This window comes from Furipterus horrens, unplaced genomic scaffold, assembly GCF_987537825.1.
Source record: "Furipterus horrens unplaced genomic scaffold, mFurHor1.1.pri manual_scaffold_4, whole genome shotgun sequence".
In the NCBI taxonomy this organism is placed as follows: domain Eukaryota; kingdom Metazoa; phylum Chordata; class Mammalia; order Chiroptera; family Furipteridae; genus Furipterus; species Furipterus horrens.
The window spans coordinates 156,246,284-156,273,580 of record NW_028327174.1 but is presented as its reverse complement, the minus strand read 5'-3'; the positions used below and the strand labels follow the sequence as shown (position 1 = coordinate 156,273,580).

Sequence of the window (27,297 nt, the reverse complement as noted above, 5' to 3'; positions counted from 1 at the left end):
TCTGAGAGGGGGGAAACCTAAAATATTCCCCTCAGCCCAAGCTAAGTACAGTGGGCAAAAGGGTTTTGGACAGGTGTTACATGCCTTGTACACCTTCCTCCAAAGAGCCCCCTTTTTTTTTTCTTCTTTCCCCCTAATATGGGACATTAAAAAACTAATCCCTGCCTTTTGTCACTGAGTGGTTATGGATAGAATGATGCCTTTTAAACCTGTTGCCAAATCTGTTGCACCCATAATACAACAAGGATGCCAGCCTGTTAAACCAAGCATGCCACGGTCCAGGGACAGCCAACTGACCTGGAGTCTGCACGATCCTTCCCCATGTGGGAAGGCCACCCTCCCCTCCATACCCCCACTCTTATTAGGGATTTCTTGACCCAAGGGTAGGTAGGACAATGACCATGTCCAGCTTGAAGCAGCTAGAGGAGCACGAGACCTTCGACCATTGTCCTTTATAAGATTATAAAGGGTCTTAAGTCTGAGAGGGGGGAATTGTTTTTTTTTTTTTTAAAAAAAGAAACTATCTAACACCAAAGATAAGTACAAAACTATATGAATCCTTTAAATGGAAGAATGTAGCTATACAAAAAATGTGCTACCTGTCTTTACAGCCTGTACATCACCTTGAATTAGGGAAAAGGTCCTTGTTGGTTAGCACTGTTCTAGACTACAGACTGGCTCTGCAAATATGAATTTTCCCAGACATGTATATGAGAGCAGCTGGTCAGCAGTCAGTTCAAGGTCAAAGCAGCTTGAATACAGGTATTCCATTCTACTGACTGAATGAAGAGCTATGTCTTTTATGCCAGGCATTCAGGTACAGGCTGACATTCTTGTTGGGATGAGAATCCACAGGGCTTGACAAGCAGCTTCCCTGAGGACCTTGTTCTATCAAGCCCAGAGCTGAATGCTTTGGCTATTTTTTTCTATGAAAATTCTTTATGAAAAACATCCTTCATTACAGGAGATAAAACTTGCTTTCTCTAGTCTTCTGTGGAAGAAATAGTATGATATGAATCGAATTAAGAATGGGGAAAGGGTTGACAAGATAGGATGAGAGCTGCCAGCTGCATAAAAAAGAACATGGAATGACAACCCTGTTGTCAAAAATGCCACTTAGATTGATGTGAAGAGGATCGAAGTCAACAGAATCTAGTAAAGACAGCCTGAGCAGATCCACTCTGAACAAATGCCCGACATATCTAGTTAGTATACAGCTTTCTATATCCTGTTCTTCCTATCTCCTTGGGCCTAACATAGACCCAAGTCATGCATGCCTTGTCAAAGAGGACCTCTGGGTCTTTTTCTGGGGTCCTTTGGGAGTTTGAGTTTCCTATGGTAAGAATTGGGTGATTCCACATCAAATCAGATCTGTAAGCCCCCTCTGAGTAAACACATAGAAATCCTCAAATGAGTTACAGGGCTGAACAAACTCAAGTCTAGAACAAACTCAGGGAGACACCTGCAGCTTCCCTGAGGCTGCTGCAACAGCCAGTGGTGGACAGGCTGGGATTAGGTCACAGGATACACCTCAAAGGAGAGGTGAACAAGTTATACTCTAGGGCAGCAGTTCTTAACCTGTGGGTCGCGATCCCTTTGGGGGCCGAACAACCCTTTCACAAGGGTTGCCTAAGACCATCGGAAAACACATATATAATTACATATTGTTTATGTGATTAATCACTATGCTTTAGTTATGGTTGGGGGTCACCACAACATGAGGAACTGTACTAAAGGGTCACAGCATTAGGAAGGTTGAGAACTACTGCTCTAGGGTTTCCATGCTCCCTTGTCTATGTGGGGGAGGGGAGGCAGAGGGTTGCAAAGAAACCAATATCTTTATCACTGCTATGCCTTTCACATTGTTTTAGAATTATTCACTAATGAATCTGCCTTCTTATTAGATTAAGAGATTAGACACAGGGTTTATTTTTTATTCATCTTTTTTATTTCAGTGCCTAGCATAGTCTAACACATTGTAAATGCTTATTAAATCTTAAATAATTGATTGATTGAATGTTCTTACATTTTGTTACCATAATCTTAAAATAAATGCTGAAAGCAATGGCTTTCAAACGTGTCCATAAAAATAAAGAGTATCCCAACTCACTCTGCAAAAGCACGTATAAAGAGGGAGTGATTATGCACATAGAAATGCTAGTTATTTGCAGCAAAAACTTGTCTCAGGAGGAATACTAAATCTATTTGCTGAATGGAAAAACTGTCAACACACATATGCATAACACTGATTGCTAAGGGGGGTTGAAACTGAGCAATATCTGACATGAGAACAATGAAAATCCAAGGTGGATACTAGCTTCTGGTTACTTGACAATAGACATATTTTCTTTGCAGATTTCAAAGATGTTAAAAATGTTTAGTTAAGACTCCAGCTGGCAGAATATATTAATTATAAATTTTAGAATTATTAATGTAGTTCACAAGTAGTCTTTTAGCTACTGTGTTTTCTGATGTAACTCTCACCCAAATTAGAAGAGAAAGATACTTTTTCTATTAGGTTTTATAATCATTGGCTACCTAGAACTTTAAAAGAAAACTACCCTCAAGAGTCAGCTATATTTTCTGACACATTAGAAGCACAAAATCAATAAAATCAAAGACTGCAAAGAAATATTTGACAATCCTCTTTAAAGATTTCATGGCAAATGATTTATATGCTAAGGTAGTGTTATTTGGTGGTACAAATGTACCAACTGACAAATGAAGACTTATAAATGTACTTGCAGATTCATAAGGAAAATCTATGTCCTTGGGAAATATTGTGACATTTCTGAGTTATGAAGATAGACTTTGTTTTTCAATGTGTCTTATGCTGTATGTGATGTGTACATCTATAACCATGAAACCACAGAATTTGAAGCCCAAACTGCACTCAGAAACAAAACAAAACAAAACACTTGATGGAGGCAGATAAGTGAAGTAATTTTCTTCACTCAACATACACTGAGTGGCATATAAATATGACCCATTATTATTATGAATTTTTTTCATAAAAAATTTTCAAGAATAGGATCCCTGTGGAGAATATTGGGAGGGAACAAAAGGAATACAGTAATTGGACCCTTTGCCTATCTTAATAATTTAAACGTTAAATAAATGTTGCCAGTCTGATTAACTGCCAAACACGTGTCTGTGAAAACAGCTGAAGGGACATTTATTAAGTAGGGTGACATTATAATTGAATACCCACCGGGGACACTTTAGAGGGAAATGAGGCACACTGGTAGTGGTGAAAACCAGGACTGTCCTACTTAAACCCAGATCAGGACATTCGTACCCTATCTTCAGACAACTGGATCTCAATTATCTTCGAATTCTAGGATACTTCTTAGGGTTTATTTGATCCTCCCCTCCAGAAACAGCTTATATTAACTGGCCAGGGATATTCTATGTGGTGGAAGAGTAGGGCTAAAGAGTCAGGATTTTTAAAGTGTATTATATATTAGTAATTACTGTAGTCCAAAGAATACCTTGACAGTATATCTGTCATGAGAGGCATGAAGACCAGTTTGCCGCACTCCAAAACAAAAGCAAACGTCTGATTACCTGTGTAACCTCCTATTCCTATAGTGTTAATATTAATAGCTTAAATAATTTGAATTAATTACTCTAGAATAACATCAAAAGATTATATCATGTGAGCTTACAGCCCATTTTAATGCAAATTTAGTAGATAACACAAGCTTCTTTGGTTTCAAAGCAATTTATTCATGCACATTAGAAACAAATGAACAACCCTTTCTTTGCGAATAGCATCTAGAGTTAAAACAGTCTTCGAATGGACATAGCAACCAAATAAGTACTTTTCCTTTTCTCCCTAGAAATCACTCAAAAACAGCCAAGGAAATGGAAAAATTATAAGCAAACTAAATTGTTGGCAAAATCAGAAGTTATAATCCCCAGATTACACCACGTGCAAGGGCTACCATATGCAGCCAAGATCCAGTCGAAGACAATTGAAAAAAGTGGCAATAAAAGGCAGTAGAAGACATCTCAGTAATGAGATTTCCTGCTTGGAACTCTCACAATGGCAACCAAATTACATTTCTGTGGTTATACAAATAAAATGGAAAATGCTATATTACACCCATACACACACACACACATAGGGGTGGGCAATAGAAGTTTACAGCTGTGAGTCTGTGAACAGTTTATTCTTGTATTATTAGTTTTTAATTATTGTATTACGACTATATATTATATGTAATATACATAATATATAATATATATAAATTCCAACACATTAAAAAAATTTAGGAGCTGAAAATTCAGCGGAAATTTCCAGGCCAGCACTTAGGTGAAAGCTTGTAACAAATGAGGTAAGCAAAACTTAAAAATACACTCCTTTCCTCCCTTGCTGCTTGAAGATTAGCCACCATCATGAACGACACAGTGACTATCTGGACCAGGAAGTTCATGACCAACAGACTACTTCAGCGGAAACAAATGGTCATTGATGTCCTTCACCCTGGCAAGGCAACAGTACCCAAGACAGAAATTCAGGAAAACTAGCCAAAATGTACAAAATCACACCAGATGTCATCTTTGTGTTTGGATTCAGAACCCATTTTGGTGGTGGCAAGACAACTGGCTTTGGCATGATTTATGATTCCTTGGATTATGCAAAGAAAAATGAACCCAAACATAGACTTGCAAGACATGGCCTATATGAGAAGAAGACTTCAAGAAAACAGAGAAAGGAATGCAAGAACAGAATGAAGAAAGTCAGGGGGACTGCAAAGGCCAATGTTGGTGCTGGCAAAAAGAAGGAGTAAAGATTCTTCAGTGACTTTATCTGTGCTGATGATGCAGATTTTTCATGAGGATTAATAAAAGATCTTTTATGTTTCTGGTTATTTGAAATATAAAAAAAAAAAAAATCTGCTAATGTCCTCAGGGTGTTTGCAAACACTGTACAAGGGCAATGGCTTCAGAGCAAGAGGGACAAAAGTCTAGTCATAGAGCCCACCTAGGGGGGGAGTTTCATATGAAAATCTTCTATATGTGATAGACATTGTGCCCCTCAATACAATTTCTCCTTCTTTCCTAGGAATAAAGAGGTTAAAATTCCCAGCTCCCATGCAATTAATGGGGCTTTTTGACTTGTTCTGGCCACTAAAATAAATATGAGCAGAAATGATATGTGCCATTTCTGGGCCAAGACAGTGAAAGCTCTTGTACAATCCTCAACTCTTTCTTTTCCTATCAGAGCAATCGATGACTTTCTAGATAATGGAGCCACAATCAACCTGAGTTCCAGAGTATCTATGTGAAGGCATGCCACCCCCCAACCAAAAACCTACAGTGGACCTTGAATGAATAGGAAATAAACCTTTATGTGTTGAGCCACCAAGAATTTTTGGAGCTGTTTGTAATTACAGATTAAGCCTAGCTATTCTAACATAGAAATTAGTATAAGAAGTGAGATGGGTGCTATTGTAATAAAATCTAATATATATGGCATTGGCTAAAGGCAGGCAGAAGATAATAGGCAACTGATATCAGAGGCTGGAATGCCAAACATTTAATAGCCACAGTAGGTGAAGAGTCAATTCATGCACCTAGCAAGATTGAGAAAGAGAATGGAAAATAGTTTGTTAGTTCTGTGTGCGAATTGCTAATTGACAACTGTTTTTCCAAGGTATTTTAAAAAGGGAAAGAGAGAGATAAATTCAGGAAATTGGCTGGTTTACAAGAAGAAAAAAGGAAATAAGAAATTCCAGGAATTTGGATCCTTGAAATGGTCCAATGACATTTAGGTCTGAAACAGTAAGAGAAAACTGAGAAAGACTTTTCTGAGACAAAAAGCTCAGGCTTACAGCAAGGTTCATCCAATTGCTAGATCCTCCCAGTGAATAAAGTTTCACTGGAGCAAATTACAGTTTAAGGAGCTGGACAAACAGCAGTTCCCAGGGTTTCTGATTTCTGTAACTACAACAGTCTCAAAGTGACATTCAAAATATTATGAGGAGAAAAAGTAAAGAAATACAAGTCTGAGAACTTTGTCTAGAAAGAATTCAGAGAGCTTACAAGCAGTTGGAACTAACTGTATTCAGACAAATAAGAAACTTATGAAGTTTAAAAAACTGAACTTCCAAGCAAGCCAGGAAAATGCATTTAAAAATCCTTTGTTCAATATTTAAAATATCTTTTGGTCCCCAAACTTCTGGGAATAGGAAACGAACTGAGAAAGCTGAAACCCACAGGAGGGTATAGTCTATGACATCCATTGCAGGTGTCGTCAAGGAGAATAATAGAAAAGATCACACGTGGGCAGAGCCAAGGACTACAAAGAGAAACGGGGGAAAGGAAGCTGCTTCCAGAAAGCAGTATCAGGATCCAATCAAAGAACATTCCTGACGCCAATGCAGGGCTCCCTGACAATGTCTTCCTGACAGAACGACAGTCCTGTCACTTCCATCTTTCCTCTTTTTGAGGGGCAGCACTTATTACAGTTACCTTGTCCCTGTCCTATCATTGTCTATTGCATAGAGGACAGCAGTAGATAATTTATCTTGTTGCTTTATAAGTCTTTGAACCAAGTAGAGCCACAGCTAGACTTAGACTACAGCATAATATGTACAGATCTTAGACTTTTGACCTGTAACTAAATGGAATCTGGGTCATTTTCCTTGAGTAAATGTGTGAATATAGTCTGCATTTGGAAAGAGTTAGACCAATAACTGGTGACATGCCTAAAAAATACAACTTCAAATGCACAGAAAACTCATCAAAAGTAAGAAAAATTATTTTATCTATTTAAAAGATATAAATAACAGTGCAATAAAACTAGAAATCCGTAACACATTTTTAAGATTTAAACACTTTACCAAGCAACTCATGAGTCAATACGAACTGAAATTGTTGCATTTGTCAAGAATTCCTATAGAAATACCACTTATAAGAATCCATAGGATATAACTAAAGCACTACCTATGGAAAAATTCAAAGTTTTAAGTATTTATATCAATAAAATTGAAACAATAAAATTAAATAAATGAAGCATTTAATTCAAAAACACAAAAAGAACAAGCAAGCCAAAAGCAATCAGAATGATAGAATAATTCAAGATAAAATCAGAAAGAAATTAGTTAGAAAAAGAGGATAAATGAGTATGTAAAGAAAGCAGACAAACTCCTATCTAAAAAAATTGAGAACAAGGAATCAGGGCGGGGAGGGGGTGCGAAAATATAGAGTGATGCAATATCCATACAATGGACTATTATTAGGTAATTAAAATAAATGAAGTACTTATACATGTTACAACATGGATGAACCTTAAGAACATAATGCCAATAAAAGAAGCCAATCACACAGGACCATTTCATTCATATGAAATGTTCATTATAGGCAAATCTAGAGACAGAAAGTAGAATAGAGGTTGTCTAGGGCTGGGGAAATTTGGGGGCAACAGCATTTCTCTGGGGTTAATAAAAATGTTCTAAAATCGATTGTGCTGATGGGTATACAACTCTGGGAATACAGAAAAAAGACACTGAATTATATACTTCAAAGGAGTTATTTGTATGGTATGTGAATTATATCTTTAAAAAGTTGTTAAAAATAGAATATAACCATCAAGATAGAAGAAAACGTTTTAAATCATTAAAGACTACTTTCCATAACTCTACACAAATACATCTGGAAAGCTAGTAACATAAAACTTTCTAAGAAAAACAATTTACCAAAATTGTCCTCAGTAGAGACAAAAGTCTAAACAGATAATTTCCAAAAAGAAGTAACAGAGAAAGTTGTCAAAGAAAACAATACTAGAACCAGGTGATTTTACTGTGGGAAGAAATTTCTTATTTGTGCCTGAATGTTTAACAGGACATTTGACATGCTTTGACCCGCTCACTCATCAGAGATACATCAGCCTGGGTGGGGGCAAGAAAACCTATAATGGAATGCAGTTCATTCACTTTAACGTAACTGTAAACCAACTAGAGGTATCCCTTCCAAATTATTTATATTTATCATAGGATTGTTTCACATACAAAAAAAAAAAAAGTCCAATAAAAGCATGCAATCTACCTAGACTAAATTTTTCTAATAATTAACATAATACAGATATTTTTCTTTTGAATTCTGGGTAGAACTCAACAATGTCTTAACCTCCAAGAAATTGCCTGTAATGAAATTTTTGTTACTTTGGTGGCATGAACCCTTATAAAGAGACATCTATAAAACAGGATGGGATACAGTAGACATCTATAGTACAAGATGGGATATAGTAGACATTTGTAAGATAGGATGGGATAAGGCAGACAGCTATAGGATAAGATGGGATATAATAAACATCTATAGGACTGCCGGCCCAGCACATCTTTCTCCCTGGTTTGTCTACCTTGTCCCATGGCTATTAGAAAGCTATCATATTTCCAGCAACCTTGCCCAATTAAGAGCCCAAACAGATACTTGGCCCAGGAATGGATATCTGACCTGGAATTTTTGGATTCTGAACTGAAAATACATTAAAATCAATCTTTCTTTGTGGGATGAAGATGTAAGGTATAAATTCCAGAACTAGAGCAGCCATGTTTCCCATAGTTTTCAATGATAAGATGAAGCAAATACACAAAGAAGAGGAGAGAGGAAAAATGAAGGAAGACCTGGTTGTATTTGCATCCCCTTTTCCAGTTGTTTCTAAGATCAGGCTGCATCCCTGCCCCTTATCTGATAATCAACCATTCTATTGATATCAAGAGCTAATTCATTCTCTTACTTTTTTAGGCTAGTGCAAGCTAAGTATCTGTCACTTGCAACCAAAAGACTGACCAGTACACCCAGAAAATGATAACAATGAGGTGGTGTTCCAGGCCAACTCAGAGAAATCTATCTATCAATACCTGTCCCCGTGCTATTAAAAACCCTGAGCCTGGTCTCACTTTTCACAGACTGAACCTCGCCTTATTACTGAGCCTTACATTTTTTTCTTCCTTCTCCCTCACTCACCACACTCTTTTTTTTTTTTTTTTCAGATTTAATGTGTTTTATTGATTAAAATATTACATTTGTGCCACTTTCCCTTCCCTCTGCTCCCCTCCACCCGGTGGCCCCCCTCCCTCCAGTTGTCCCCCCCTTTTAGATTATGTCCATTAGTTGTGCTTACAGTTCCTCCCAACCTCTCTCCGTCTATTCCATTCCCTCCTACCATGATCCCCAATTCCTATATCATCTCCCTCCCTCTCCCCACTCCCCCTCCCTGTTGACCTCCCCCCACTATGTTTCCTTTACCCACAGTTCCTTTTCCACTCTCGTTGCCTGTTTCGTTTGCCTTTGTTTCATCTCCCTAGCTTCTGTTTTTTAAACCAGTCCCTTTAACTTCTCATATAACAGTGGTTTGGATCTAATGAACTCTTTCAGTTTTATTTTGTCCTGGAAACACTTTCTCTGTCCTTCTATTCTGAATGACAATTTCGCTGGATAGAGTATTCGTGGTTGTAGGTTTTGGATTTTCATTACTTTGAATATTTCTTGCCAGTTCCTTCTTGCCTGTAGGGTTTCCCTTGAGAAGTCAGCTGATAGTCTAATTGGGACCCCTTTGTACATAATTCTTTTCTTCTCTCTTGCTGCTTTTAAGATTCTCTCTTTATCTTTAATTTTTGACATTTTGATTATAATGTGTCTTGGAGTGATTCTCCCTGGGTCCAGTCTCTTGGGAACTCTCCTTGCTTCTTGGACCTGCAAGTCTATTCCCTTCCCCAAGTCTGGGAAGTTCTCCTTTATTATATTTTCACTCAATTTTTCAAGTTCTAGTTCATCTTCCTCATTCTCTGGCAAACCAATGATTCTTATGTTGGGCCTTTTATAGCTGTCCCAGAGGTTTCTGATCCTCTCATTGTTGCTTGCCATTTCCTCTCGCTGCATTGGTTGACTGCTTGTTCCTTCTCCATATTCCAGTTTGTTGAAATGGACTCTGGATTCCTCACCATCTGTCTCGTATGTGGTTTTGTTCCTTTCGTTATGAAAGTTTTTCGCTTCTTTCATATCTTTTTCCTGCTCTTTTGTGAATTCTGTAAGCCACCTGATAACAATGGCCCAGAACTGAGCCTCTGACAGGTTTCTTATCTGTTCATCTGTCAGGTTCTCTATCTGCTGTCTGGTGAGTTGTGCCACTGGGATCTCTATATTTGTCTGCCACATTTTGACAGATGCGTTTTGTTTTCCTGGGCCGGCTGTCGGGGGCAGGGGGCAGTGCCTGCGTACGGGTCACAAATCAGCGACCGGCTGGCGCCTGCCTGTCCGCGACCTATTTCGCAGCCCTGTGGTGCTTTCTGTGGGGGCGGGGGTCCAAGATGGATTCACACAGTTATTCAGCTAGGAGACCGGGATCCATCCTCCCGCCCCCCTGGGCCTCACTGTTCAAGGCGATGCTGCGGCTGCTCCCCAGCGCCGGAGTCGGGCACGCCAGGGGCTTGATCGGAGTCGCCTGCCTGTCCGCGACCTATTTCGCAGCCCTGTGGTGCTTTCTGTGGGGGCGGGGGTCCAAGATGGATTCACACAGTTATTGAGCTAGGAGACCGGGATCCGTCCTCCCGCCCCCCTGGGCCTCACTGTTCAAGGCGATGCTGCGGCTGCTCCCCAGCGCCGGAGTCGGGCACGCCAGGGGCTTGATTGCCTCCGGGATTTTTCGCCGCCCCGCCCCGCCGCTCCGCAAACAGCTTTGCCTTCTTTAACTCTTACCTGCCCAAATGGCACCGCTGGTTTATAACTTCATATGTTGGGCTTCCGTGTAGCTTTATTTTCTGGAATTTCTAGTTATCCTTTGTTTTGAAGTAGTTGTGTTCCTCTATAGTTGTAGAGGGAGACCTAGCGAGTCCGTCTAAGCCTCCATCTTGGCCGGAAGTCTCCAGGCTCCACACTCTTAACTAGACGGGTCATCAGTGAGGTAAGAGAAAGAAAACTTGGTGAAAAAGTACTTGTGACTGTCTATGAAGGAAAGAATACAGCAGAATTACAATGAGAAGGGGGTCTCTGGTGGCTCCTGGGGCCCAGTGGGAAGGGGGTTGGCTCAGGCAGAGGTACTTGTATACAGCAATAATATTTACTAAGCCAAGTTCACCCACATGGAAAAGTACCTGTCCTGTAACACTCTCCCTTACAAGGGTTCATCTTGAAATCAGAACTGTCTTATTTTGGCCATTGCCGGCTAAGTTGAGCAAAACCTCACACAAAGGTAAAAGCACAACAATTCTACAATGGCAAGTTTTTAGACAAAGAAGTTGCTTGGAAGTTCATAAAGAGAATAGCGTTGAAATAAAAATGGAGTCCTGACAAAAGGATGCAGTCTCTTGTAATTTATCTTGAAAAAAATTGAAAATAAGGTGCTTCTCACCCCCCCAAATTTTTTTTCTGCATTTCAAAGCATTTGTGGGTATGTGCATATGTTGAGGAATAAGAATGTAGGGCTAGATTAAAAATAACCATGCGTAGGATCTACCGTTATAGAACACAGACAGAATGAAAGGGTGCGTAAACCAAATGAATTGAATAGCATCATCCTTTTTATCCAACGTGAACTAGCAATTTAAAAGATATTTTTAAAAGACTCATAATAAACATGAAGAGTGATTCAGACTCTGAAAGAGATGAAGTATTGTATCAAAAATTCTGATGATTTAGAGAATATTTGCTTCAGGAAAAAAGATATAGAAAATGATATCAAAATTTTAAGTAATTTATTTTATTTCTGTGAAAATAATACCTGTTTATTATGGAAAATGTAGAAATGGCAGAGGAAAAAAAGAAAAGGACAAATAACCCGTAAATCCACCATCCGGCAGTAAATATTTTGTGTTACATGGTAACATGTAACACATGCCTCCGATCAACAGGGACTGAAGCAAACACTGGAGAGGTCTGGTCCGAGGCTCATCACCCAACCACGGGAATCAAATCCTTCTTTTAACAGCAGCAGCCCATGACGCGGGCCAGAGCAAGGGACAGGGATGCCAGGTCCCTGCTGTGCGCTGCCCATAGCATGTGAGGCTGTGAGGGTTCTTTGAGGTCAACGGAGGTCAGGCAAGGCCACACGGCCAGTCTTTTTTTCTTTTTTTAAGTATATGTTATTATGCTGTTACAGTAGTTCCAATTTTTTTCCCCTTTGCTCCCCTCTGTCCAGTACCCGCTTCCCTCCAGCAACCCCCACCCCCTTAGTTCATGTCCATGGGTCGTGCATGTTAAGTTCTTTGGCTTCACCCTTTCCTTATTATTCTTAACTTCCCCCTGTCTATTCTGTACCCACCGATTATTCTTCTTACTCCCTGCACCATTTCCCCATTTCTCTCCCTCCCCCTCCCAGCTGATAACCCTCCCAATGATCCCCATACCCATGATTCTGTTCCTATTCTTAGCTCAGTTGCTCCTTAGGCATCCAGTTCATTATTTTATTCTTTTATCATTACAGTTTCCTTCCTTCTATTCTTTTTTACTGTAGTGTTTATTACTATGCTACATGTTTATGTTATCAATTTTCATGCTTCTTTCATTTAAATGTAATTTTATAAATGTCCTAAGTATTGCATCTCCCAGGTTTCAGTGTTAATTTGTTGTAACATTGCCACAATCTTCTTCCAACCTGATGGCCTTGCAGAATAGACATGGGGAACCCATGTGCTTAAATACTCACTAGGCTATTCTTACATACAGAGAAAGTAATAAATAATAATAAAAATAGTAAAAATTAGCTAAATGTTTAACATTTATTAATAATCATCACTTAAGTTATTTAACATTGCTGATATTTAGTAACATCACCTGCAAAATGAGGTTATTAGGTTTGTAATCTGTCAATCTCATCAAGTCTAGAATGTGAGTTAGTGTCTGAACATAAAACATTTAGAAAATTCAATATACGATAACTGAAGTAGTGTTTATTTTTTTAAGCTATTTATGAAGGTGCAGGTGAATGGGAGTGATCAGTTAGTAGCAGTTGAACTGTTATCTTACCTAGGCTTAAAATGAAAAAAATAATAACAACTCTGCACTGAACAGTCTAACTTGGTCATTTTAAGGCTATTTTGTAGCAAGGAATTTAAAATAATAAGTAAACCAGAGGTCATCTCCTTTGATATACTCCAAATTGGCATACTTCTGGGACAAAAAGAGAGCTGAAAAATGGAGAGTGAATCTGAGGAACATACTGTTGTTCTGCTATGGGTCTGACCTATGCACTAATATTTTATGTATGTATACATGTATTTTTGCATGCAAATATTGAAGACTGTGTCTCTAGTTATGTCTTTCATTAATTCTATGTTTAAATTGACATTAACTTAATATCATAGAAATTTCTAAAGTCTCTATCCTGTGAATGACACGCTTTAAGAAGTGACATTAATTTGTGTTGGTATTGTAGTTTGTCTTTCATTGCCTGGCTTATTTCACTTAGTATAATACTCTCCAATTCCATCCATGCTGTTGCAAAAGGTAAGAATTCCTTCTTTCTTTCCGCTGCATAGGATTCCATGTGTAAATGTACCACAGTTTTCTGATCCACTCATTTACTGATAGGCACTTAGGCTATCTACAGCACTTGGCTATTGTAAGTAATACTGCTATGAACATTGGGGTGCTTAGGTTCTTTTGAATTGGTGTTTCAGCATGCTTAGGGTATAATCACAGCAGTGGGATTGAGCGTCGGCCTGCGAGCTAAGTGTCGCTGGTTCGATCTTCCAGTCAGGGCACATCAGAGAAGGAAAACTCTGATTCCAAAAAACCTCCGCTGCCTTGCAGCATACCTCTTCAGGGGAAAGGCTAAGGGAGTAAACCCCGACAGAAAATCCGGAGCCGGAGTCCCTAAGGCGGTTTGACGTTGTAGTCAACACCGGCAACTCCTGCGGCGCACCTGAAGCCAAGCTGTATTGACTCTGTCTTTCCCCTTGGATCCTTTAGCTGCGAAGAGAGGGGGGGTCTGCTGCATGGGCAACAGCTGGCCCTCCATATCACCCTGCCCAGGCTTTGTAGCTTCACTGGAGAGGACACTCCAGCGTCATCGCAAGATGTCGACTCAACACGGGAGGAGACAGATACCGGTTATAAGCTCATCCGATTGGCGAAGGAAACGAGCGCCAGGGGTCTCCTCTGACGGTGGGAGAGGTCATCGCACCTCACTGGACAGCTACCGCCCGCCTCAAGCTGGGCAGCCCCCAGCCAATTAGGTGCCGTCTCGCCATGGCTCGCCTGCCCCACTGGGTGCGTGGGGAGCAGAGAGGCGTCTCTCGAAAAGTGGGCCACAAAACACTCACATCAGGCAATTCCAAGCAAAAAACAAGAAAGAAGCCTCCAGCTCTTCGCCTCGCTAGCTGGAACATCAGGACCATGTGTCCCGGACTTACTGCAGACCTTCCGTGGATCAATGATGCCAGGAAAACCGCCGTCATCGACAGGGAACTGGCACGACTAAACATTGACATTGCGGCTCTACAGGAGACCCGGTTGGCCGACAACGGAACTATCAGAGAAACCAACTACACCTTCTACTGGCAAGGGAAGTCTCCGGACCAACCAAGACAGCACGGTGTTGGGTTCGCTGTGAAGAACACGCTTGTTAACTCCATAGAGCCACCCACAGGAGGCACAGAGAGATTACTTACCCTCCGATTGTCAACAACTTTCGGCCCAGTCAGCATTCTTAGCGCATACGCCCCAACCCTCTGCGCCACCACCGAAGAGAAAGAACAGTTCTACCATGCACTGGCCGAAGCGTTATCCAAGATCCCCAGAAGTAACGCTCTTTATCTCCTTGGAGACTTCAACGCAAGAGTAGGAGCCGACCACATGGCCTGGCCCACCTGCCTCGGAAACTTTGGGAGAAGAAAGATCAATGAGAATGGTCAGCGGCTGCTTGAGCTTTCGTGTCACCACGGCCTGTGCGTGACAAACACATTCTTCAAGTGCAAAGAGATCCACCAAGTGTCATGGAGGCACCCCCGCTCCCGCCACTGGCACCAGCTTGACCTCGTCATCACCAGAAGAACGGATATTGGCAGCACCCTCCTCACCCGCAGCTACCACAGTGCAGACTGCGACACGGACCATGCCCTTGTGGTAAGCAAGGTGCGCATAACGTCGAAGAGGTTGCACCACTCCAAGATGAAGGGTTGCCCACGCATCAACACCAGTTGTGCCAGCAACCCAGTTAAGACCCAGCAATTCATCAACAGGATGGAAGATGCACTTGGCGAGGGAATGGCGGCAGATGACATTATCGAATCCAATTGGTCACGTTTCCGCGACGCCATATACAACTCCGCCATTATTGCTTACGGGAAGAAAGATCGGAAGAACGCTGACTGGTACGAGGCTCACTGGGAAGAAATGGAACCCGTGATCGAGGCTAAGAGGAAGGCCCTACTGGCTTACAAGGCCACGCCCACTCCCAGTACACTTCAAGCTCTACGGGCTGCCAGGAACAAAGTCCAGAAGACCGCCCGCCACTGTGCCAACACCTATTGGCTAAACCTGTGCAGAAGCATCCAGGAAGCCGCCGATATAGGCAATGCACGAGGAATGTATGAGGGTATCAAGAAGGCAACAGGCCCAATCCCCTCCAAGATCGCCCCCCTTAAGTCCAAGACAGGTGAGGTCATCACTGACCAGGAACAGCAAATGCGGCGGTGGACCGAGCACTACCTCGAGCTGTACGCGACGAGGAACACCGTAACAGACACTGCTCTTAAAGCCATCCCAGACCTACCAGTCATGGAGGAGCTAGACACCCCACCTACTGTGGCAGAGCTCGGCAAAGCCATCGACCGCCTCGCTTGCGGGAAAGCACCAGGAAGCGACGGAATCCCTCCAGAAATCCTAAAGAGCGGGAAACCAGTCCTGCTACAGCCGCTCCACCATCTACTCTGTCTCTGCTGGAAGGAGGGTTACATCCCTCAGGATATGAGAGACGTCAACATTATCACCATATACAAGAACAAAGGAGACCGCAGCGACTGCAACAACTACCGGGGCATCTCTCTCCTCAGCGTCGTCGGCAAAGTATTCGCCCGGGTCGCTCTTGCCCGCCTGCAGACCCTTGCTTCCCGCGTCTACCCAGAGTCCCAGTGTGGCTTCAGAGCTGGCCGATCAACAGTGGACATGATCTTCTCCCTACGCCAGCTGCAGGAGAAGTGTCACGAGCAGCATAAACCACTCTACCTCGCCTTTATCGACCTCACGAAGGCGTTTGATCTGGTCAGTCGAAGCGGACTCTTCAGCTTGCTAGGGAAGATTGGCTGTCCACCACATCTGCTTGCTGTGGTCATGTCCTTTCACGACAACATGCACAGCACGGTGTCCTACAACGGCGCAACCTCTGAGGCCTTCCCAGTCAGCAGCGGAGTAAAGCAGGGCTGCGTCCTCGCGCCTACGCTGTTCGGAATCTTCTTCTCCACGCTCCTCCAGTACGCCTTTAAGGACTGCAGCGAGGGTGTCTTCATTCACACCAGATCCGATGGCAAGCTCTACAACCTGGCCCGTCTACAAGCCAAGACCAAAGTCAAAGAGGTGCTCATCCGTGAGATGCTCTTCGCCGACGACGCAGCCTTGACATCACACTCTGAAGAGGGACTCCAGCAGCTAGTCACTTGCCTTTCCCACGCATGCAAGGAGTTCGGACTAGCCATCAGCCTGACGAAGACGAACGTTATGGCTCAAGGCACGGGGACTCCCCCATGCATCACCATCGACGGATACACCCTGGAGGTTGTCAACGATTTCACTTACCTCGGGTCCACCATCTCGAGCTCTCTGTCAGTCGACTTGGAGGTCAATCGGAGAATCGCCAGGGCAGCCACAGTTATGGCTAAACTGAACCGGCGAGCGTGGAACAATTCCAGCCTCACTGAGAAAACCAGACTGCGCATCTACCAAGCCTGCGTACTCAGCACTCTCCTCTATGGCAGCGAGACGTGGACCACCTACGCAAGGCACGAAAGGAAACTCAACAGCTTCCACATGAGGTGCCTGTGACGCGTCCTGCATGTCGCCTGGCAGGATAAGGTCCCCAACACCGAGGTGCTGAAGCGAGCCAACATGAGCAGTTCGCATGCAGTTCTTAGTGAGAGACGCCTCAGGTGGCTCGGCCCTGTCAAAAGAATGGATGCAGGCCGTATTCCCAAAGACCTCCTCTACGGCGAGCTAGCAGAAGGCCAAAGGATGGCAGGGCGCCCAAAACTGCGGTTCAAAGACATCTGCAAAAAGGACATGACACAATGCTCCATCAATCTCAACACATGGGAAGTTCAAGCAGACGACCACCTAGCCTGGAGGCTCGCGGTCAGGCAAGGTACGTCACGCGCAGAGGCTGCGCGCAACGAGGAGGCGGTCCAGAAAAGATCGAGGCGGAAGCAGCGTCAACAGCAGCAACAACAGCCATCTGCCTTCACCTGTAACAAGTGCGGCAGGGATTGTCACTCCCGAGTCGGACTGCACAGCCATTCTCGGCGGTGCAGATAGACTCTCAAGAAGCTACGCCATCGTCTCTCGAGACGGACGGCTGCCGACGACGACGACGACGACATGGTAACTATAATTTCAGTCTCTTTTCAATGCAAATTGACATTTTTTAACAAAAAAATACAATGCATATTGCTTTTTTTCTCACATATAGTGAGATTATATTTTTAAATATTAATCTTTACTTTCCTTAACTCTTTAAAATAACATCTGCTCTAATAAATCGGAGGCATTTGGGAACATTTAGGACTGTTGTGCCAGGAATATGAAAAAAATAATAAAGTTTTGCTAATTAACTTCTAACTAACAAAATGGAATTTTTGAGTGCTGAGGGAAATATTTTCCTTGAAAGGCATTGTTGAGAAATAAAAGGTTTAATTTTTTAAGCTTTTATTAATAATAAGTTCAGGAGCTCCCAAACATGGGACAGATAGAGCGATCTTAAAATTTACATTTAGGACTTCTGGCCAAGATGGAGGCTTAGACAGACATGCTCGGTCTCCCTCCACAACTAGAAAGGAATATAACTACCTCAAAACCAAAGATAACCAGAAATTCCGGAAAATAAAACTACATGGAAGTCCAACGTATGAAGTTATAAACCAGCGGTACTCACCTGGACGGGTAGGAGGGGCGAAATCAGAACCGGAATGGAAAGGTCGGGCGGCGTTGTTCATGGTAGCAGCGGGGACAGTGGCAAGGGGAGCAATCCCAGCTGCAGTCGAGCCCCGGCAGCTCGCGACCCCAACACTGGGAAAGGCAGCCCCCCCACTGCCTCAGACAGAGAGGCCCAGAGGGCGGGGGGGGGGGTGGATCCTGGTTTTCCAGCAGAGAATAACGGCAGGAATCCATCTTGGATCCCCGCCCCCACACAAAGCGCCACAGTGCAGTGAAAAAGGTTGGGATTGCCCAGGTCGTGGCTTAGTGATGAGTACACGGGGCTCCACCCCCACAGCCTGCCCAAAAGGCAAAGCAAAACACAAATCTGTCAAAATGAAGGAGACAACGACTGAAATCCCAGTGACGCAGCTCACCAGGCAGCAGATGAAGAACCTGAGAGACAAACAAATAAGAAACCTTTCAGAGGCTCAGTTCAGAGCTATTGTTATAAGGTGGCTTACAGAATTAACAAAAGATTTGGAACAGGACAGGGAAGGAAAGAAAGCCACTCATACTGAAACGAACGAAAACACACATGCGAGACAAGTGGTGAGGAAATAAAATTCAGAGATCAAATCAACAAACTGGAACACAGAGAAGGAACAGTCAACCAGTGCAGAAAGAGGAAACAAAAAGTAAGGAAAGTGAGGAGAGGATCAGAAACCTCTGCAACAGCTATAAAAGATCGAACATTCGGATTATAGGATTGCCAGAGGGTGAAGAAGAAGAACGAGAAATTGAAAAATTATGTAAAAAAAATAATGAAGCAGAACTTCCCAAACTTGGAAAAGGAAATAGAATTACAGGTCTGAGAAGCACAGAGTTCCAGAAAAACTGGACCCAGGGAGAACCACTCTAAGACACATTATAATCAACTTGTCAAAAATTAAAGATAAAGAGAGAATCTTAAAAGCAGCAAGAGAGAAGAAAAGAATCATGTACAAAGGGGTCCCAATTAGACTATCAGATGACTTCTCAAGAGAGACCCTGCAGGCAAGAAGGGACTGGCAAGAAATATTCAAAGTAATGAAAATCAAAAACCTACAGCCACGAATACTCTATCCAGCAAAACTGTCATTCAGAATAGAAGGGGAGAGAAAGTGCTTCCAGGACAAAGTAAAACTGAAGGAGTTCATCAGATCCAAACCACTATTATATGAGATGTTAAAGGGACTGGTTTAGAAGAAGGAGGATCAAAACTATGAACATTAAAATGAAAACTGCATCACAAGAACCAACAATAGAAGCCAGGGAATCGAAACAAAGGCAAACTAAGTAAGCAACGAGAGTGGAAAAAGAATTACAGGTATGGGGAACATACTGGGGGGAGGTCAGTAGGGAGGCGGAAGGGGGAGAGGGAGGGAGATGATGCAGGAATTAAGAAGCATAGTAGGAGAGAATGGAATAGACAGGAAGAGGTTGAGAAGAACTATATGCACAACCAATGGGCATGGACTAAAAGGGGGGACAACTGGAGGGAGGGGGGCTACCGGGTTGAGGGAAGCAGAGGGAAGGGAATTTGGGACAACTGTAACAGCATAATCAATAAAACATATATTTTTTAAAATTTCACATTTAATGTATATCACTTTAGAAAGTAAAAGAAGGCTTTTTAATAAGTCTCAGGCCAAAACGAGCTAACCTATCCTGGGCAGCCACAGCATGTGCACACTCTCTACCAGGCATTTGATGAAAGCTGAGTTGAGTGTCAGTGGACCAGCAGTGGGACTGCCATGAAGAGGGATGGAGCTGCACCTATCACAGTGGCTGTGGGGTGATCAGCCTAAGACAGGGGCTGGGGAAGGACAAGCCTGATGTGGGGATCTGTAGCACCATCAAAGGCCAAGTGGAATCGAGTCTGAAGCCCAAGTAGATTAGTCACAAATTCACCAGCAGTAGGCACAGAAGTTGAGTAAAGGATGAGGTAAGGGAGAACAAGGACCCACACATAGATCCAGGGGCCTTACTCCCTCACCACCAAAATATCACATAACCTCAGTCCCTTGTACACACACAGATGCCACCAGGGGAAGTAGAGGGTGCAGAAAGAAGGATTTGAAAAGAGAGGGAATGTTTTAATCTAACACAAAGAGACAGAGATATCCTTTAATTGGCATGTTTGAATTTTCTCTAAAAACCAACAGTTGAAAAGCCATTAGGATCAGTTTTAGAAAATAAATTTTATATACGCACCTCAGTTGTGTGCAAATTCCTCGTTCTGCTACCTACTAGGCAGTGAATATATTTCCATGTTATTGGTCTTCTATTACATCATCTCAAATTGTCACATGATATAATTAACTTTTTTAATTGTTATTATTTTTTTGCCTTTTTTATTGTTCTTTTGCTGTAGTCCCAATTTTTCCCCTGTTGCTCTCCCCTGTCCTACCAACCCCTCATCCCGGTTCCCAAAGTCAATCACCACCCTGTTGTCCATGTCCCTGGCTCATTTATAAATGTTCCTTGACTAGACCCTTCCCCTTCTTCCCCCTCTTATCCCCCTTCCACTTGCCCTCTGGTCAGTCAGTCTGTTCCTTGTTTCCATGCCTCTGGTTCTATTTTGCTCATTTGCTTGTCTTATGCATTAGGTTCCTCTTATAGGTGAGATCATATGGTATTTTTCTTCCGCCACCTGGCTTATTTCACTTAGCATAACACTCTCCAGTTCCATCCATGCTATCGTGAAAGGTAGCAGTTCCTTCTTTCTCTCTGCTGTGTAGTATTCCATTGTGTAAGTGCACCACAGTTTTTTGATCCACTCATCTACTGATTGGCACTTAGGCTGTTTCCAGCACTCAACTATGTAAATAATGCTGCTATGAACATAGGGGTGCATAGATTCTTTTGAATTGATGTTTCGGGAGATTTTTTTAAAGTATGAGTTAAGAAATAAAAATATATCTTTAAAGAATAAATAACATTTGTCTCTATATTAACTCAAAATCTCCTTACTTCCTGTTAATCCCTGGTAAATCATGTACATACCACAAGGAAAAGCACAGCTCAGCTCTCATTTGAAATTTTTTTACCATTCTAATCAGAAGTCTAATGCATTATACCTCTCTCAGCTCACTTACACATGTTTTGATGTCATCCTGTTGCATTAGGATTCCGGCTCTAAAATTTACTCTAGTATTCTTATGGACTCATGCCATCCCTACCACACATTTATTTCCACATTTTATTTTTCCTCATTTTTTCCTTTCCCCTTTCTGTTTTCTGCCTATTACAGGGTGGGATAGAGGGAGTATAAAAAGTTCAGACTCTTAATTTAGGCAGGAGAGAAAAGCACTTCAAATTACAAATACATGAAATTAACCTGAGCTCTTAAAATGCTGTCACCATGGAGACCAGAACATGAAATATCTACATGAAAATTCAAATGAATTTTTTTTTTTTTTTGGTTCACCACTTATTACTAAAGGTTGATTTGGCCAAGGAAGGCATACGTAAAAATAAATGAATAAATAAATAAATAAATAAATAAGAATTAGCCTCACAGTAGAGAATTTATTAAGGACAAATATAGTTGTTTTGGTTGTTAGCATTACATTATTCCATCAAGTGGGAAAATATCCCAAGAGAACATTTTTCCTCAATTCAGAATTTCTGATGGAATCATCTAATTATGTCACTCCACAAATGCTACAGAAATAAATAGAGAAAGATAATCTCTAGAAAAGGCCTCTTTCACTCAGAAGCATCAAGGTATGATGCAGATGATATGGCTCTCTGTCCACCACTCCAGCTGCAATGAAGAGATGGCTCCTACGCAATGTCTCATCCCAGTTTTGGGCCAGAGATACCTCTAACAATTATTCTGAGTATATCACTTTATCATGTCTATTATACACAACTGTTTTAAATACATGTAGTAAAGTCAAACAGACTTGTATTACATGCCATATAAATAGAAACACAGGAATCATCTAAATGCTTAACCTAGGTAAGTCAGAATTTCTCCCAGTCACCAATTCTATTTTGCAAACCTGTAAGTATAGTCACTTAATTGATTAAATACTCAGTTGAGAGGCCACCCAAATGGTGTCTTATAAATAGTATTGTTAATCTTCAATAAAAGATTGAAATTCAGTGAAAGTTTTAATATGTAATAAAACAAGTCAATAGAAAGCAAACAATTATGACCAGAATGTAGGAAAACAAAATGGTCAATGACATTATTTACTTGGAGGTTTATACAATTTGAACTTTATGCAGGTTTTTTTGTTTGTTCTTTTTTGTTTGTTTTTGTTTTTGTTTTTTAGGACGGATCTTGGTGACTGCTTGGATATGGAAGGAAGGAAAAAAGAAATATCAACAGCACAGAAAGCTCAGAAATATAGGATTTGGTTCCTTCAAGCCATTTCATCAAACAATCAATATATAACGTGGTTTTACGTGTGTTTCTATTTAAAGACGCCTTATTTAATATATACTGTTTATTCACTAACATTGAACTCACAGCCAACAGCACTGGAACACATGCCTGAATGAAGCTTATGTAACACATGAATTTTTCGCCACATCACACACTTCTTGTACTTAGGAACACTAGGCAGAACTTCAGCACTATGCTTCAGGACCATTTTAACATTGAAATCACCAGCAAAAAAAGCATACACACACACACATACACACAAAGGCAGCACAAAATAGACTGCGAAAAGAATGCTTGTTCCCAGTATGAGCGCTGAAATGAGGCAGTGTCTCTTTGTCTTACCTCAACTGAGAATGTCTGTGGGCAGTGACTCAGAATTTTTGCCTCTGCACATGTCCATAAATGACCATGGAAGCACCGTGAATATTGATTTGGGGGTACAAATAAATTTTAGGAAGTAGATACATTTGCAAATATAAAATCCACAAATGATGAGGATCAACTGTACTTGCCAAGTACAGAAAACTAATTTTATTTCCCTATGATATTGCTTCTTACTACTACACCACATTTGCCTGTTTTCTTTTGTGTATCTATGAAGCTACTATTCTTCTTTTAAAACCGTGCTCAGGAAACAACCGCCCCCCAAACACCCCCCTCCAAAAACTTCTCCTTCCTGTTTGCTTTGCTTCTTATACTCATCTCTATTTTGCACAAACAAGATTATTAACCCTCTCCTTTACTGGCCTGTGAAATTCCTTGAGGTCAATGACCATGTCCTATACATGTATATACCAGTAACTGTGCCTACTAGGTGCCAGGCTGTATTTTAAAAGGTGCTTCACATATAATATCTTATTTCGTCTTATTCTCCTATTCTCCCCAATTTACAGTTGCAGAAATAGAAGATCAGAGCACCATATTACTTGCCATATTACAAGCTGCAAACCTGGTATTCAAACTAGAGGCCAAGCTTTTAACCATTATGTTATCCTACATAAGTAGTATTAGCTGCCACATATTACTGACTGCTTACTATGTGCCAGACATGGTGCTAGATGCTTTACACAAATTATCTCATTGAATCTCCTTTATCCATCTCTGTGTTTCCAACACATAGCAAAGTGCATGACACACAACTGTTACTTGGATTGAATTTATTTCTTCCTGCTCCCAAGCCTTTCTAAAACCAACAGCATGAGAACTCTCTACATTTCCAGCAGTGCCCAACATGACTTTCAGTGTTACACCACCCTTCTCCCCTACCAGGTTCCTTACCTCCTTCTCATTTGTGTTCTGTGGTTTTGCTGTTGATGTCTACAATGTTCACAAGGCAAACTTCTCAAAGCAATGGAGAAAAGAGAAAAGCACTATCCACTTGAAAAAGATTTTTCTCTGTAACAATAACTTCTAGTAGTGATTTATATCATGATCTAAATCCTTATGGAGTAACAGAATTAATGGAAGAGCTAAGTGCTTTGCTTGAGGGTTATGAGGAAAACCCTGTATGAGGCTATATGATGATCTTGTTTCCCAGTGTAGTTTTGGATTTCATATCTATATAATTTTTCTGAATATGTACTGAATTCAAAATAGGCAGTCAGTTTTAGAGATGAGAAGTAAAAGTAAGGTTTTCAAAAAGTAAGTAATAGGCTCTAGAAAGTTTGTAAGACAGAAACCACAGGCCTCACATAACATTGCATCAATGAATGGGATAGAGGGGGTCTTAGCTTTAGGGCTAAAGTCATTCATCTTCTTTCAATGGTAAAAGTATAAAGGAGACAAGCTTTGAGACTTTTCACTTCCCTCTCTTCCTGCTCTCTCTTTGTGAGAATTCCAAATATGAAAAGTAATTATTGTCAACAGTACAGATGGGAATTTGACACAAATGACAGAATCTTAATTGCCCTAAAGTCCCAATTTTTCACCCAGTTATATGTTATGGTTTTACTATTGGTTACTGCAATATTTAATAAAACAAGAGAATCTCTAAGTGAATGCCAAGCCCAAGGTCTAAGGCAACGGAAATAAAGCAAATGCTTTCTGGGGTTAGGCAATATCTGTATGAGTGAAATTACCAAAGAGAACTCTCTCCTTCAGTAACCAGAGCTCAGCTCCAGTACATTCATAGTTGCCAGGAGGAATAAAATCTTCTGTTGCTAGGCATTTCAACTTCTTAAGAAAAGACATAATCCTTTATTTTTATGTGTAATCTCCTGGTTTTAAATGTGGGCAATTATTTAAAAGATAAAATGAAAACACAGTGCATGCCAAACAAACCATTGGCCTTATGCAGTGGGAAATACCAGTTCGCAGTCTCTGGCCAGAAGAGTCCGAGTAGCCTAGGGGTTACTCGGGGAGTCTTTCAAATCATTCAGTGTGCTTCATTGCCCCCGAAGTGACCATCCTGGAGGCCATCCCCTGAGCAAATATCTCCTGCCTGTTGTACCCTTGGCCTTCTCCTAATGTGCCTTGCCTCTTATGAGTTAAGGATTTGTCTCAGAAACATGATTTCCAGGCCTCTGCAAACACCCGCAACCCATTGTGAGTCCGGGTGATCTATGGCCTCTGGTGGCCAGGGGCTGGCTGCAGCAGGGTTCAGTGTGTGCTTGGGAGCTACTCTTGGAGGGCTCTCTTATCTCCTCCTCGTTTCCCAACTTGGATCCCTACCCTCTCCATCTCTTTTGAAGATGTTTCCCTTTCTTTTCTCTTCTCTCCTCTCCCAGTTCTCTTTTCTCACCCTTTTCTTTCTCACCTCTTCATTCTTTTCCCTTCTCTCTTTGCTGTTCTCTTCCTCTATTCTCATTCTCTTCTTATTCTCGCCTCTCCACCCTTGTCCTCTCTCTATTACTGTCCGTTCCCCTCATCTCCATCCCTTCCACCGTTCTCCCTCTCCCAGCAACCCCGAGAACGGGCAACTTCGGAGAGCTCGCTCACCAGGAATACACCAACACCGGCTTCGAGTATTTCTTGTGACGGGAGCGGAGGGTAAGGGAGCCCCTGCGCTCCAGCAAGTCGGTGGGTCCGAGCTCAAACCGGTATTGCTCATTGCTGCACAAGTCCTGGCAGGAGCCGTCAAATCTCTCCATGGCAGCCCTCCAAGTACAGACCTTAGATTACCCTCTGCATCTGTTCTGCCCCGAAGGGACAAAGACCAAGATTCGGCGTCTCTCATCTCCTAAGCAACTTGGGGCGGGGTCAATGGCGGGACGGCTCTCTCAATCCTAATAGCCTTTGGTTTCCTAGACAGTGTAGTTGCAGTCATGGGAAACTACATTTCCCAGAACACAACGAGGGGAGGGTCTGAGCTATATAGAAGAAAGAAGAAGCATCTGCATCTTGGAACCTGTAGTTTCGCCCTCCTACTCTTCGGAGTGGCTGGGCGGAGTTTAAAGGAAAGTAGCAGGTCAGTTAAGGGCTAATGGGGCCTGACCCCAGAGAGGGACTTGTTCCCGATATCCTTGAAGAAGTTCTTTTTACCATTAACCATCTTTTGCCACCGTATGATTAAAAGGGAGCAAGATAACCGTTAAATAAGTCATTTCTATATAGCTTTTCTGTGAAAGAGGAGGAACGGATCGTTCAGCTAAAACGTCTGAGGATGAAAAGGCCTGGTTGGTTCCACTTTCAGCTGCTTTCTAAACTTTTCTGAATATGAGTTTCTTCCTCTGAAAAAAAATGGAGGGGTTGGGACAGTGGAAGGGACAGGGAGGACACAAGAATCTGAGGTCTCTTCAGATTCTAGGTACAGTTTAGGGCTCCGGGGCCTTCAGCTCTCTAGGGTCTTATTTAAAGCATTCGGTATTTTGTGACAACACAAACTCAACACATTATTGTGCTGTGAGTTATATGCGAGGAAACTTCAAAATGATCATCTATGGCATTGCCCTAAAGAAATCATTGCATAGCTGTCTTATGGAAGAAAGTGTTTATTTCATTCTTTACTTTCCATGTAAAGAATATTTAACACATCAGAATTCTGCTCCCCAACCTTAGCTGAACACCTTATGGCATTAATAGACTTAATCATGGCCACCCTCCTACCTGGCCACAGTGCTTTTTTAGTACAGGGCATCACTTCAGAGTGTTGAATGAACATTATGTTTTATTATTTTACATTTACTTGGGCTTCCATCAATTCCAGAAGTTGTCTTCCTTTAAGAAGCCCATATGTATAAAAGAAGAATACTACATAGACCACATGTACACAAAAATTCAAATTTAAAAGCAAATAAATTAAGAGATTTCACATTACAAATAGATTTAGTTTGCAAAAAATTTACTCTTGCACTCCTATAGTGACATGCTTTTCTGAATCAGTTTTCACAAATTTGATTACAGACAACTATTAAATGCTTTTCTGTGGCCAGTGGTACCTAAGACCCCTGTTTTACAGACAGTTACAGTTAAGCCATGTTATTTAAAACCAAACCAGCTAAGTGCTGGTAGAGTGCTGACCGCTATTATAGCCCAGCTTGAAGGAATGAAAAAAACAGAAGTTTACTTTAAAAGGGTAAATAAGATGTGTTAAGCTCAGTTCTGTACAAAACATTGCATATTGCTATTGCTCCAAATATTACCACTGATGCTATCATGTTTGTTTGTGTGTTTATTTTACTTATGTTTAAAGTGATGGCAACATAAAAAATGTGCAACCAAGAAGTCAGGTATGAGCAGCCAATCCAATGCAGAGACAGAGCTGCTCAGAGCCAAGATCTTTTTCTGTGTTGCACGGGTGCTGCAGAGATTCGAAAGCTTTCAACACACCTACTATCAGTAAGTTAAGA

The 27,297-nt window shown here is 41.6% G+C and overlaps 1 protein-coding gene and 1 pseudogene across 2 annotated transcripts in view; one reads left to right on the top strand and one right to left on the bottom strand.

Moving 5' to 3' along the window:
* Window positions 1-25,634, bottom strand: part of CFAP95 (cilia and flagella associated protein 95) — a 96,250-nt gene extending 70,616 nt beyond the window's left edge. For both annotated transcript variants that reach the window (XM_090274165.1, XM_090274166.1), the window contains exon 1: window positions 25,448-25,634. In XM_090274165.1, the coding sequence (XP_090130291.1) occupies window positions 25,448-25,599 (152 nt within the window). In that variant the 5' untranslated portion in view covers window positions 25,600-25,634. The remainder of the gene's footprint in view (window positions 1-25,447) is intronic.
* Window positions 4,383-4,870, top strand: LOC150013140 (small ribosomal subunit protein eS24 pseudogene; annotated as a pseudogene).
* Window positions 25,635-27,297: the final 1,663 nt, after the last annotated feature.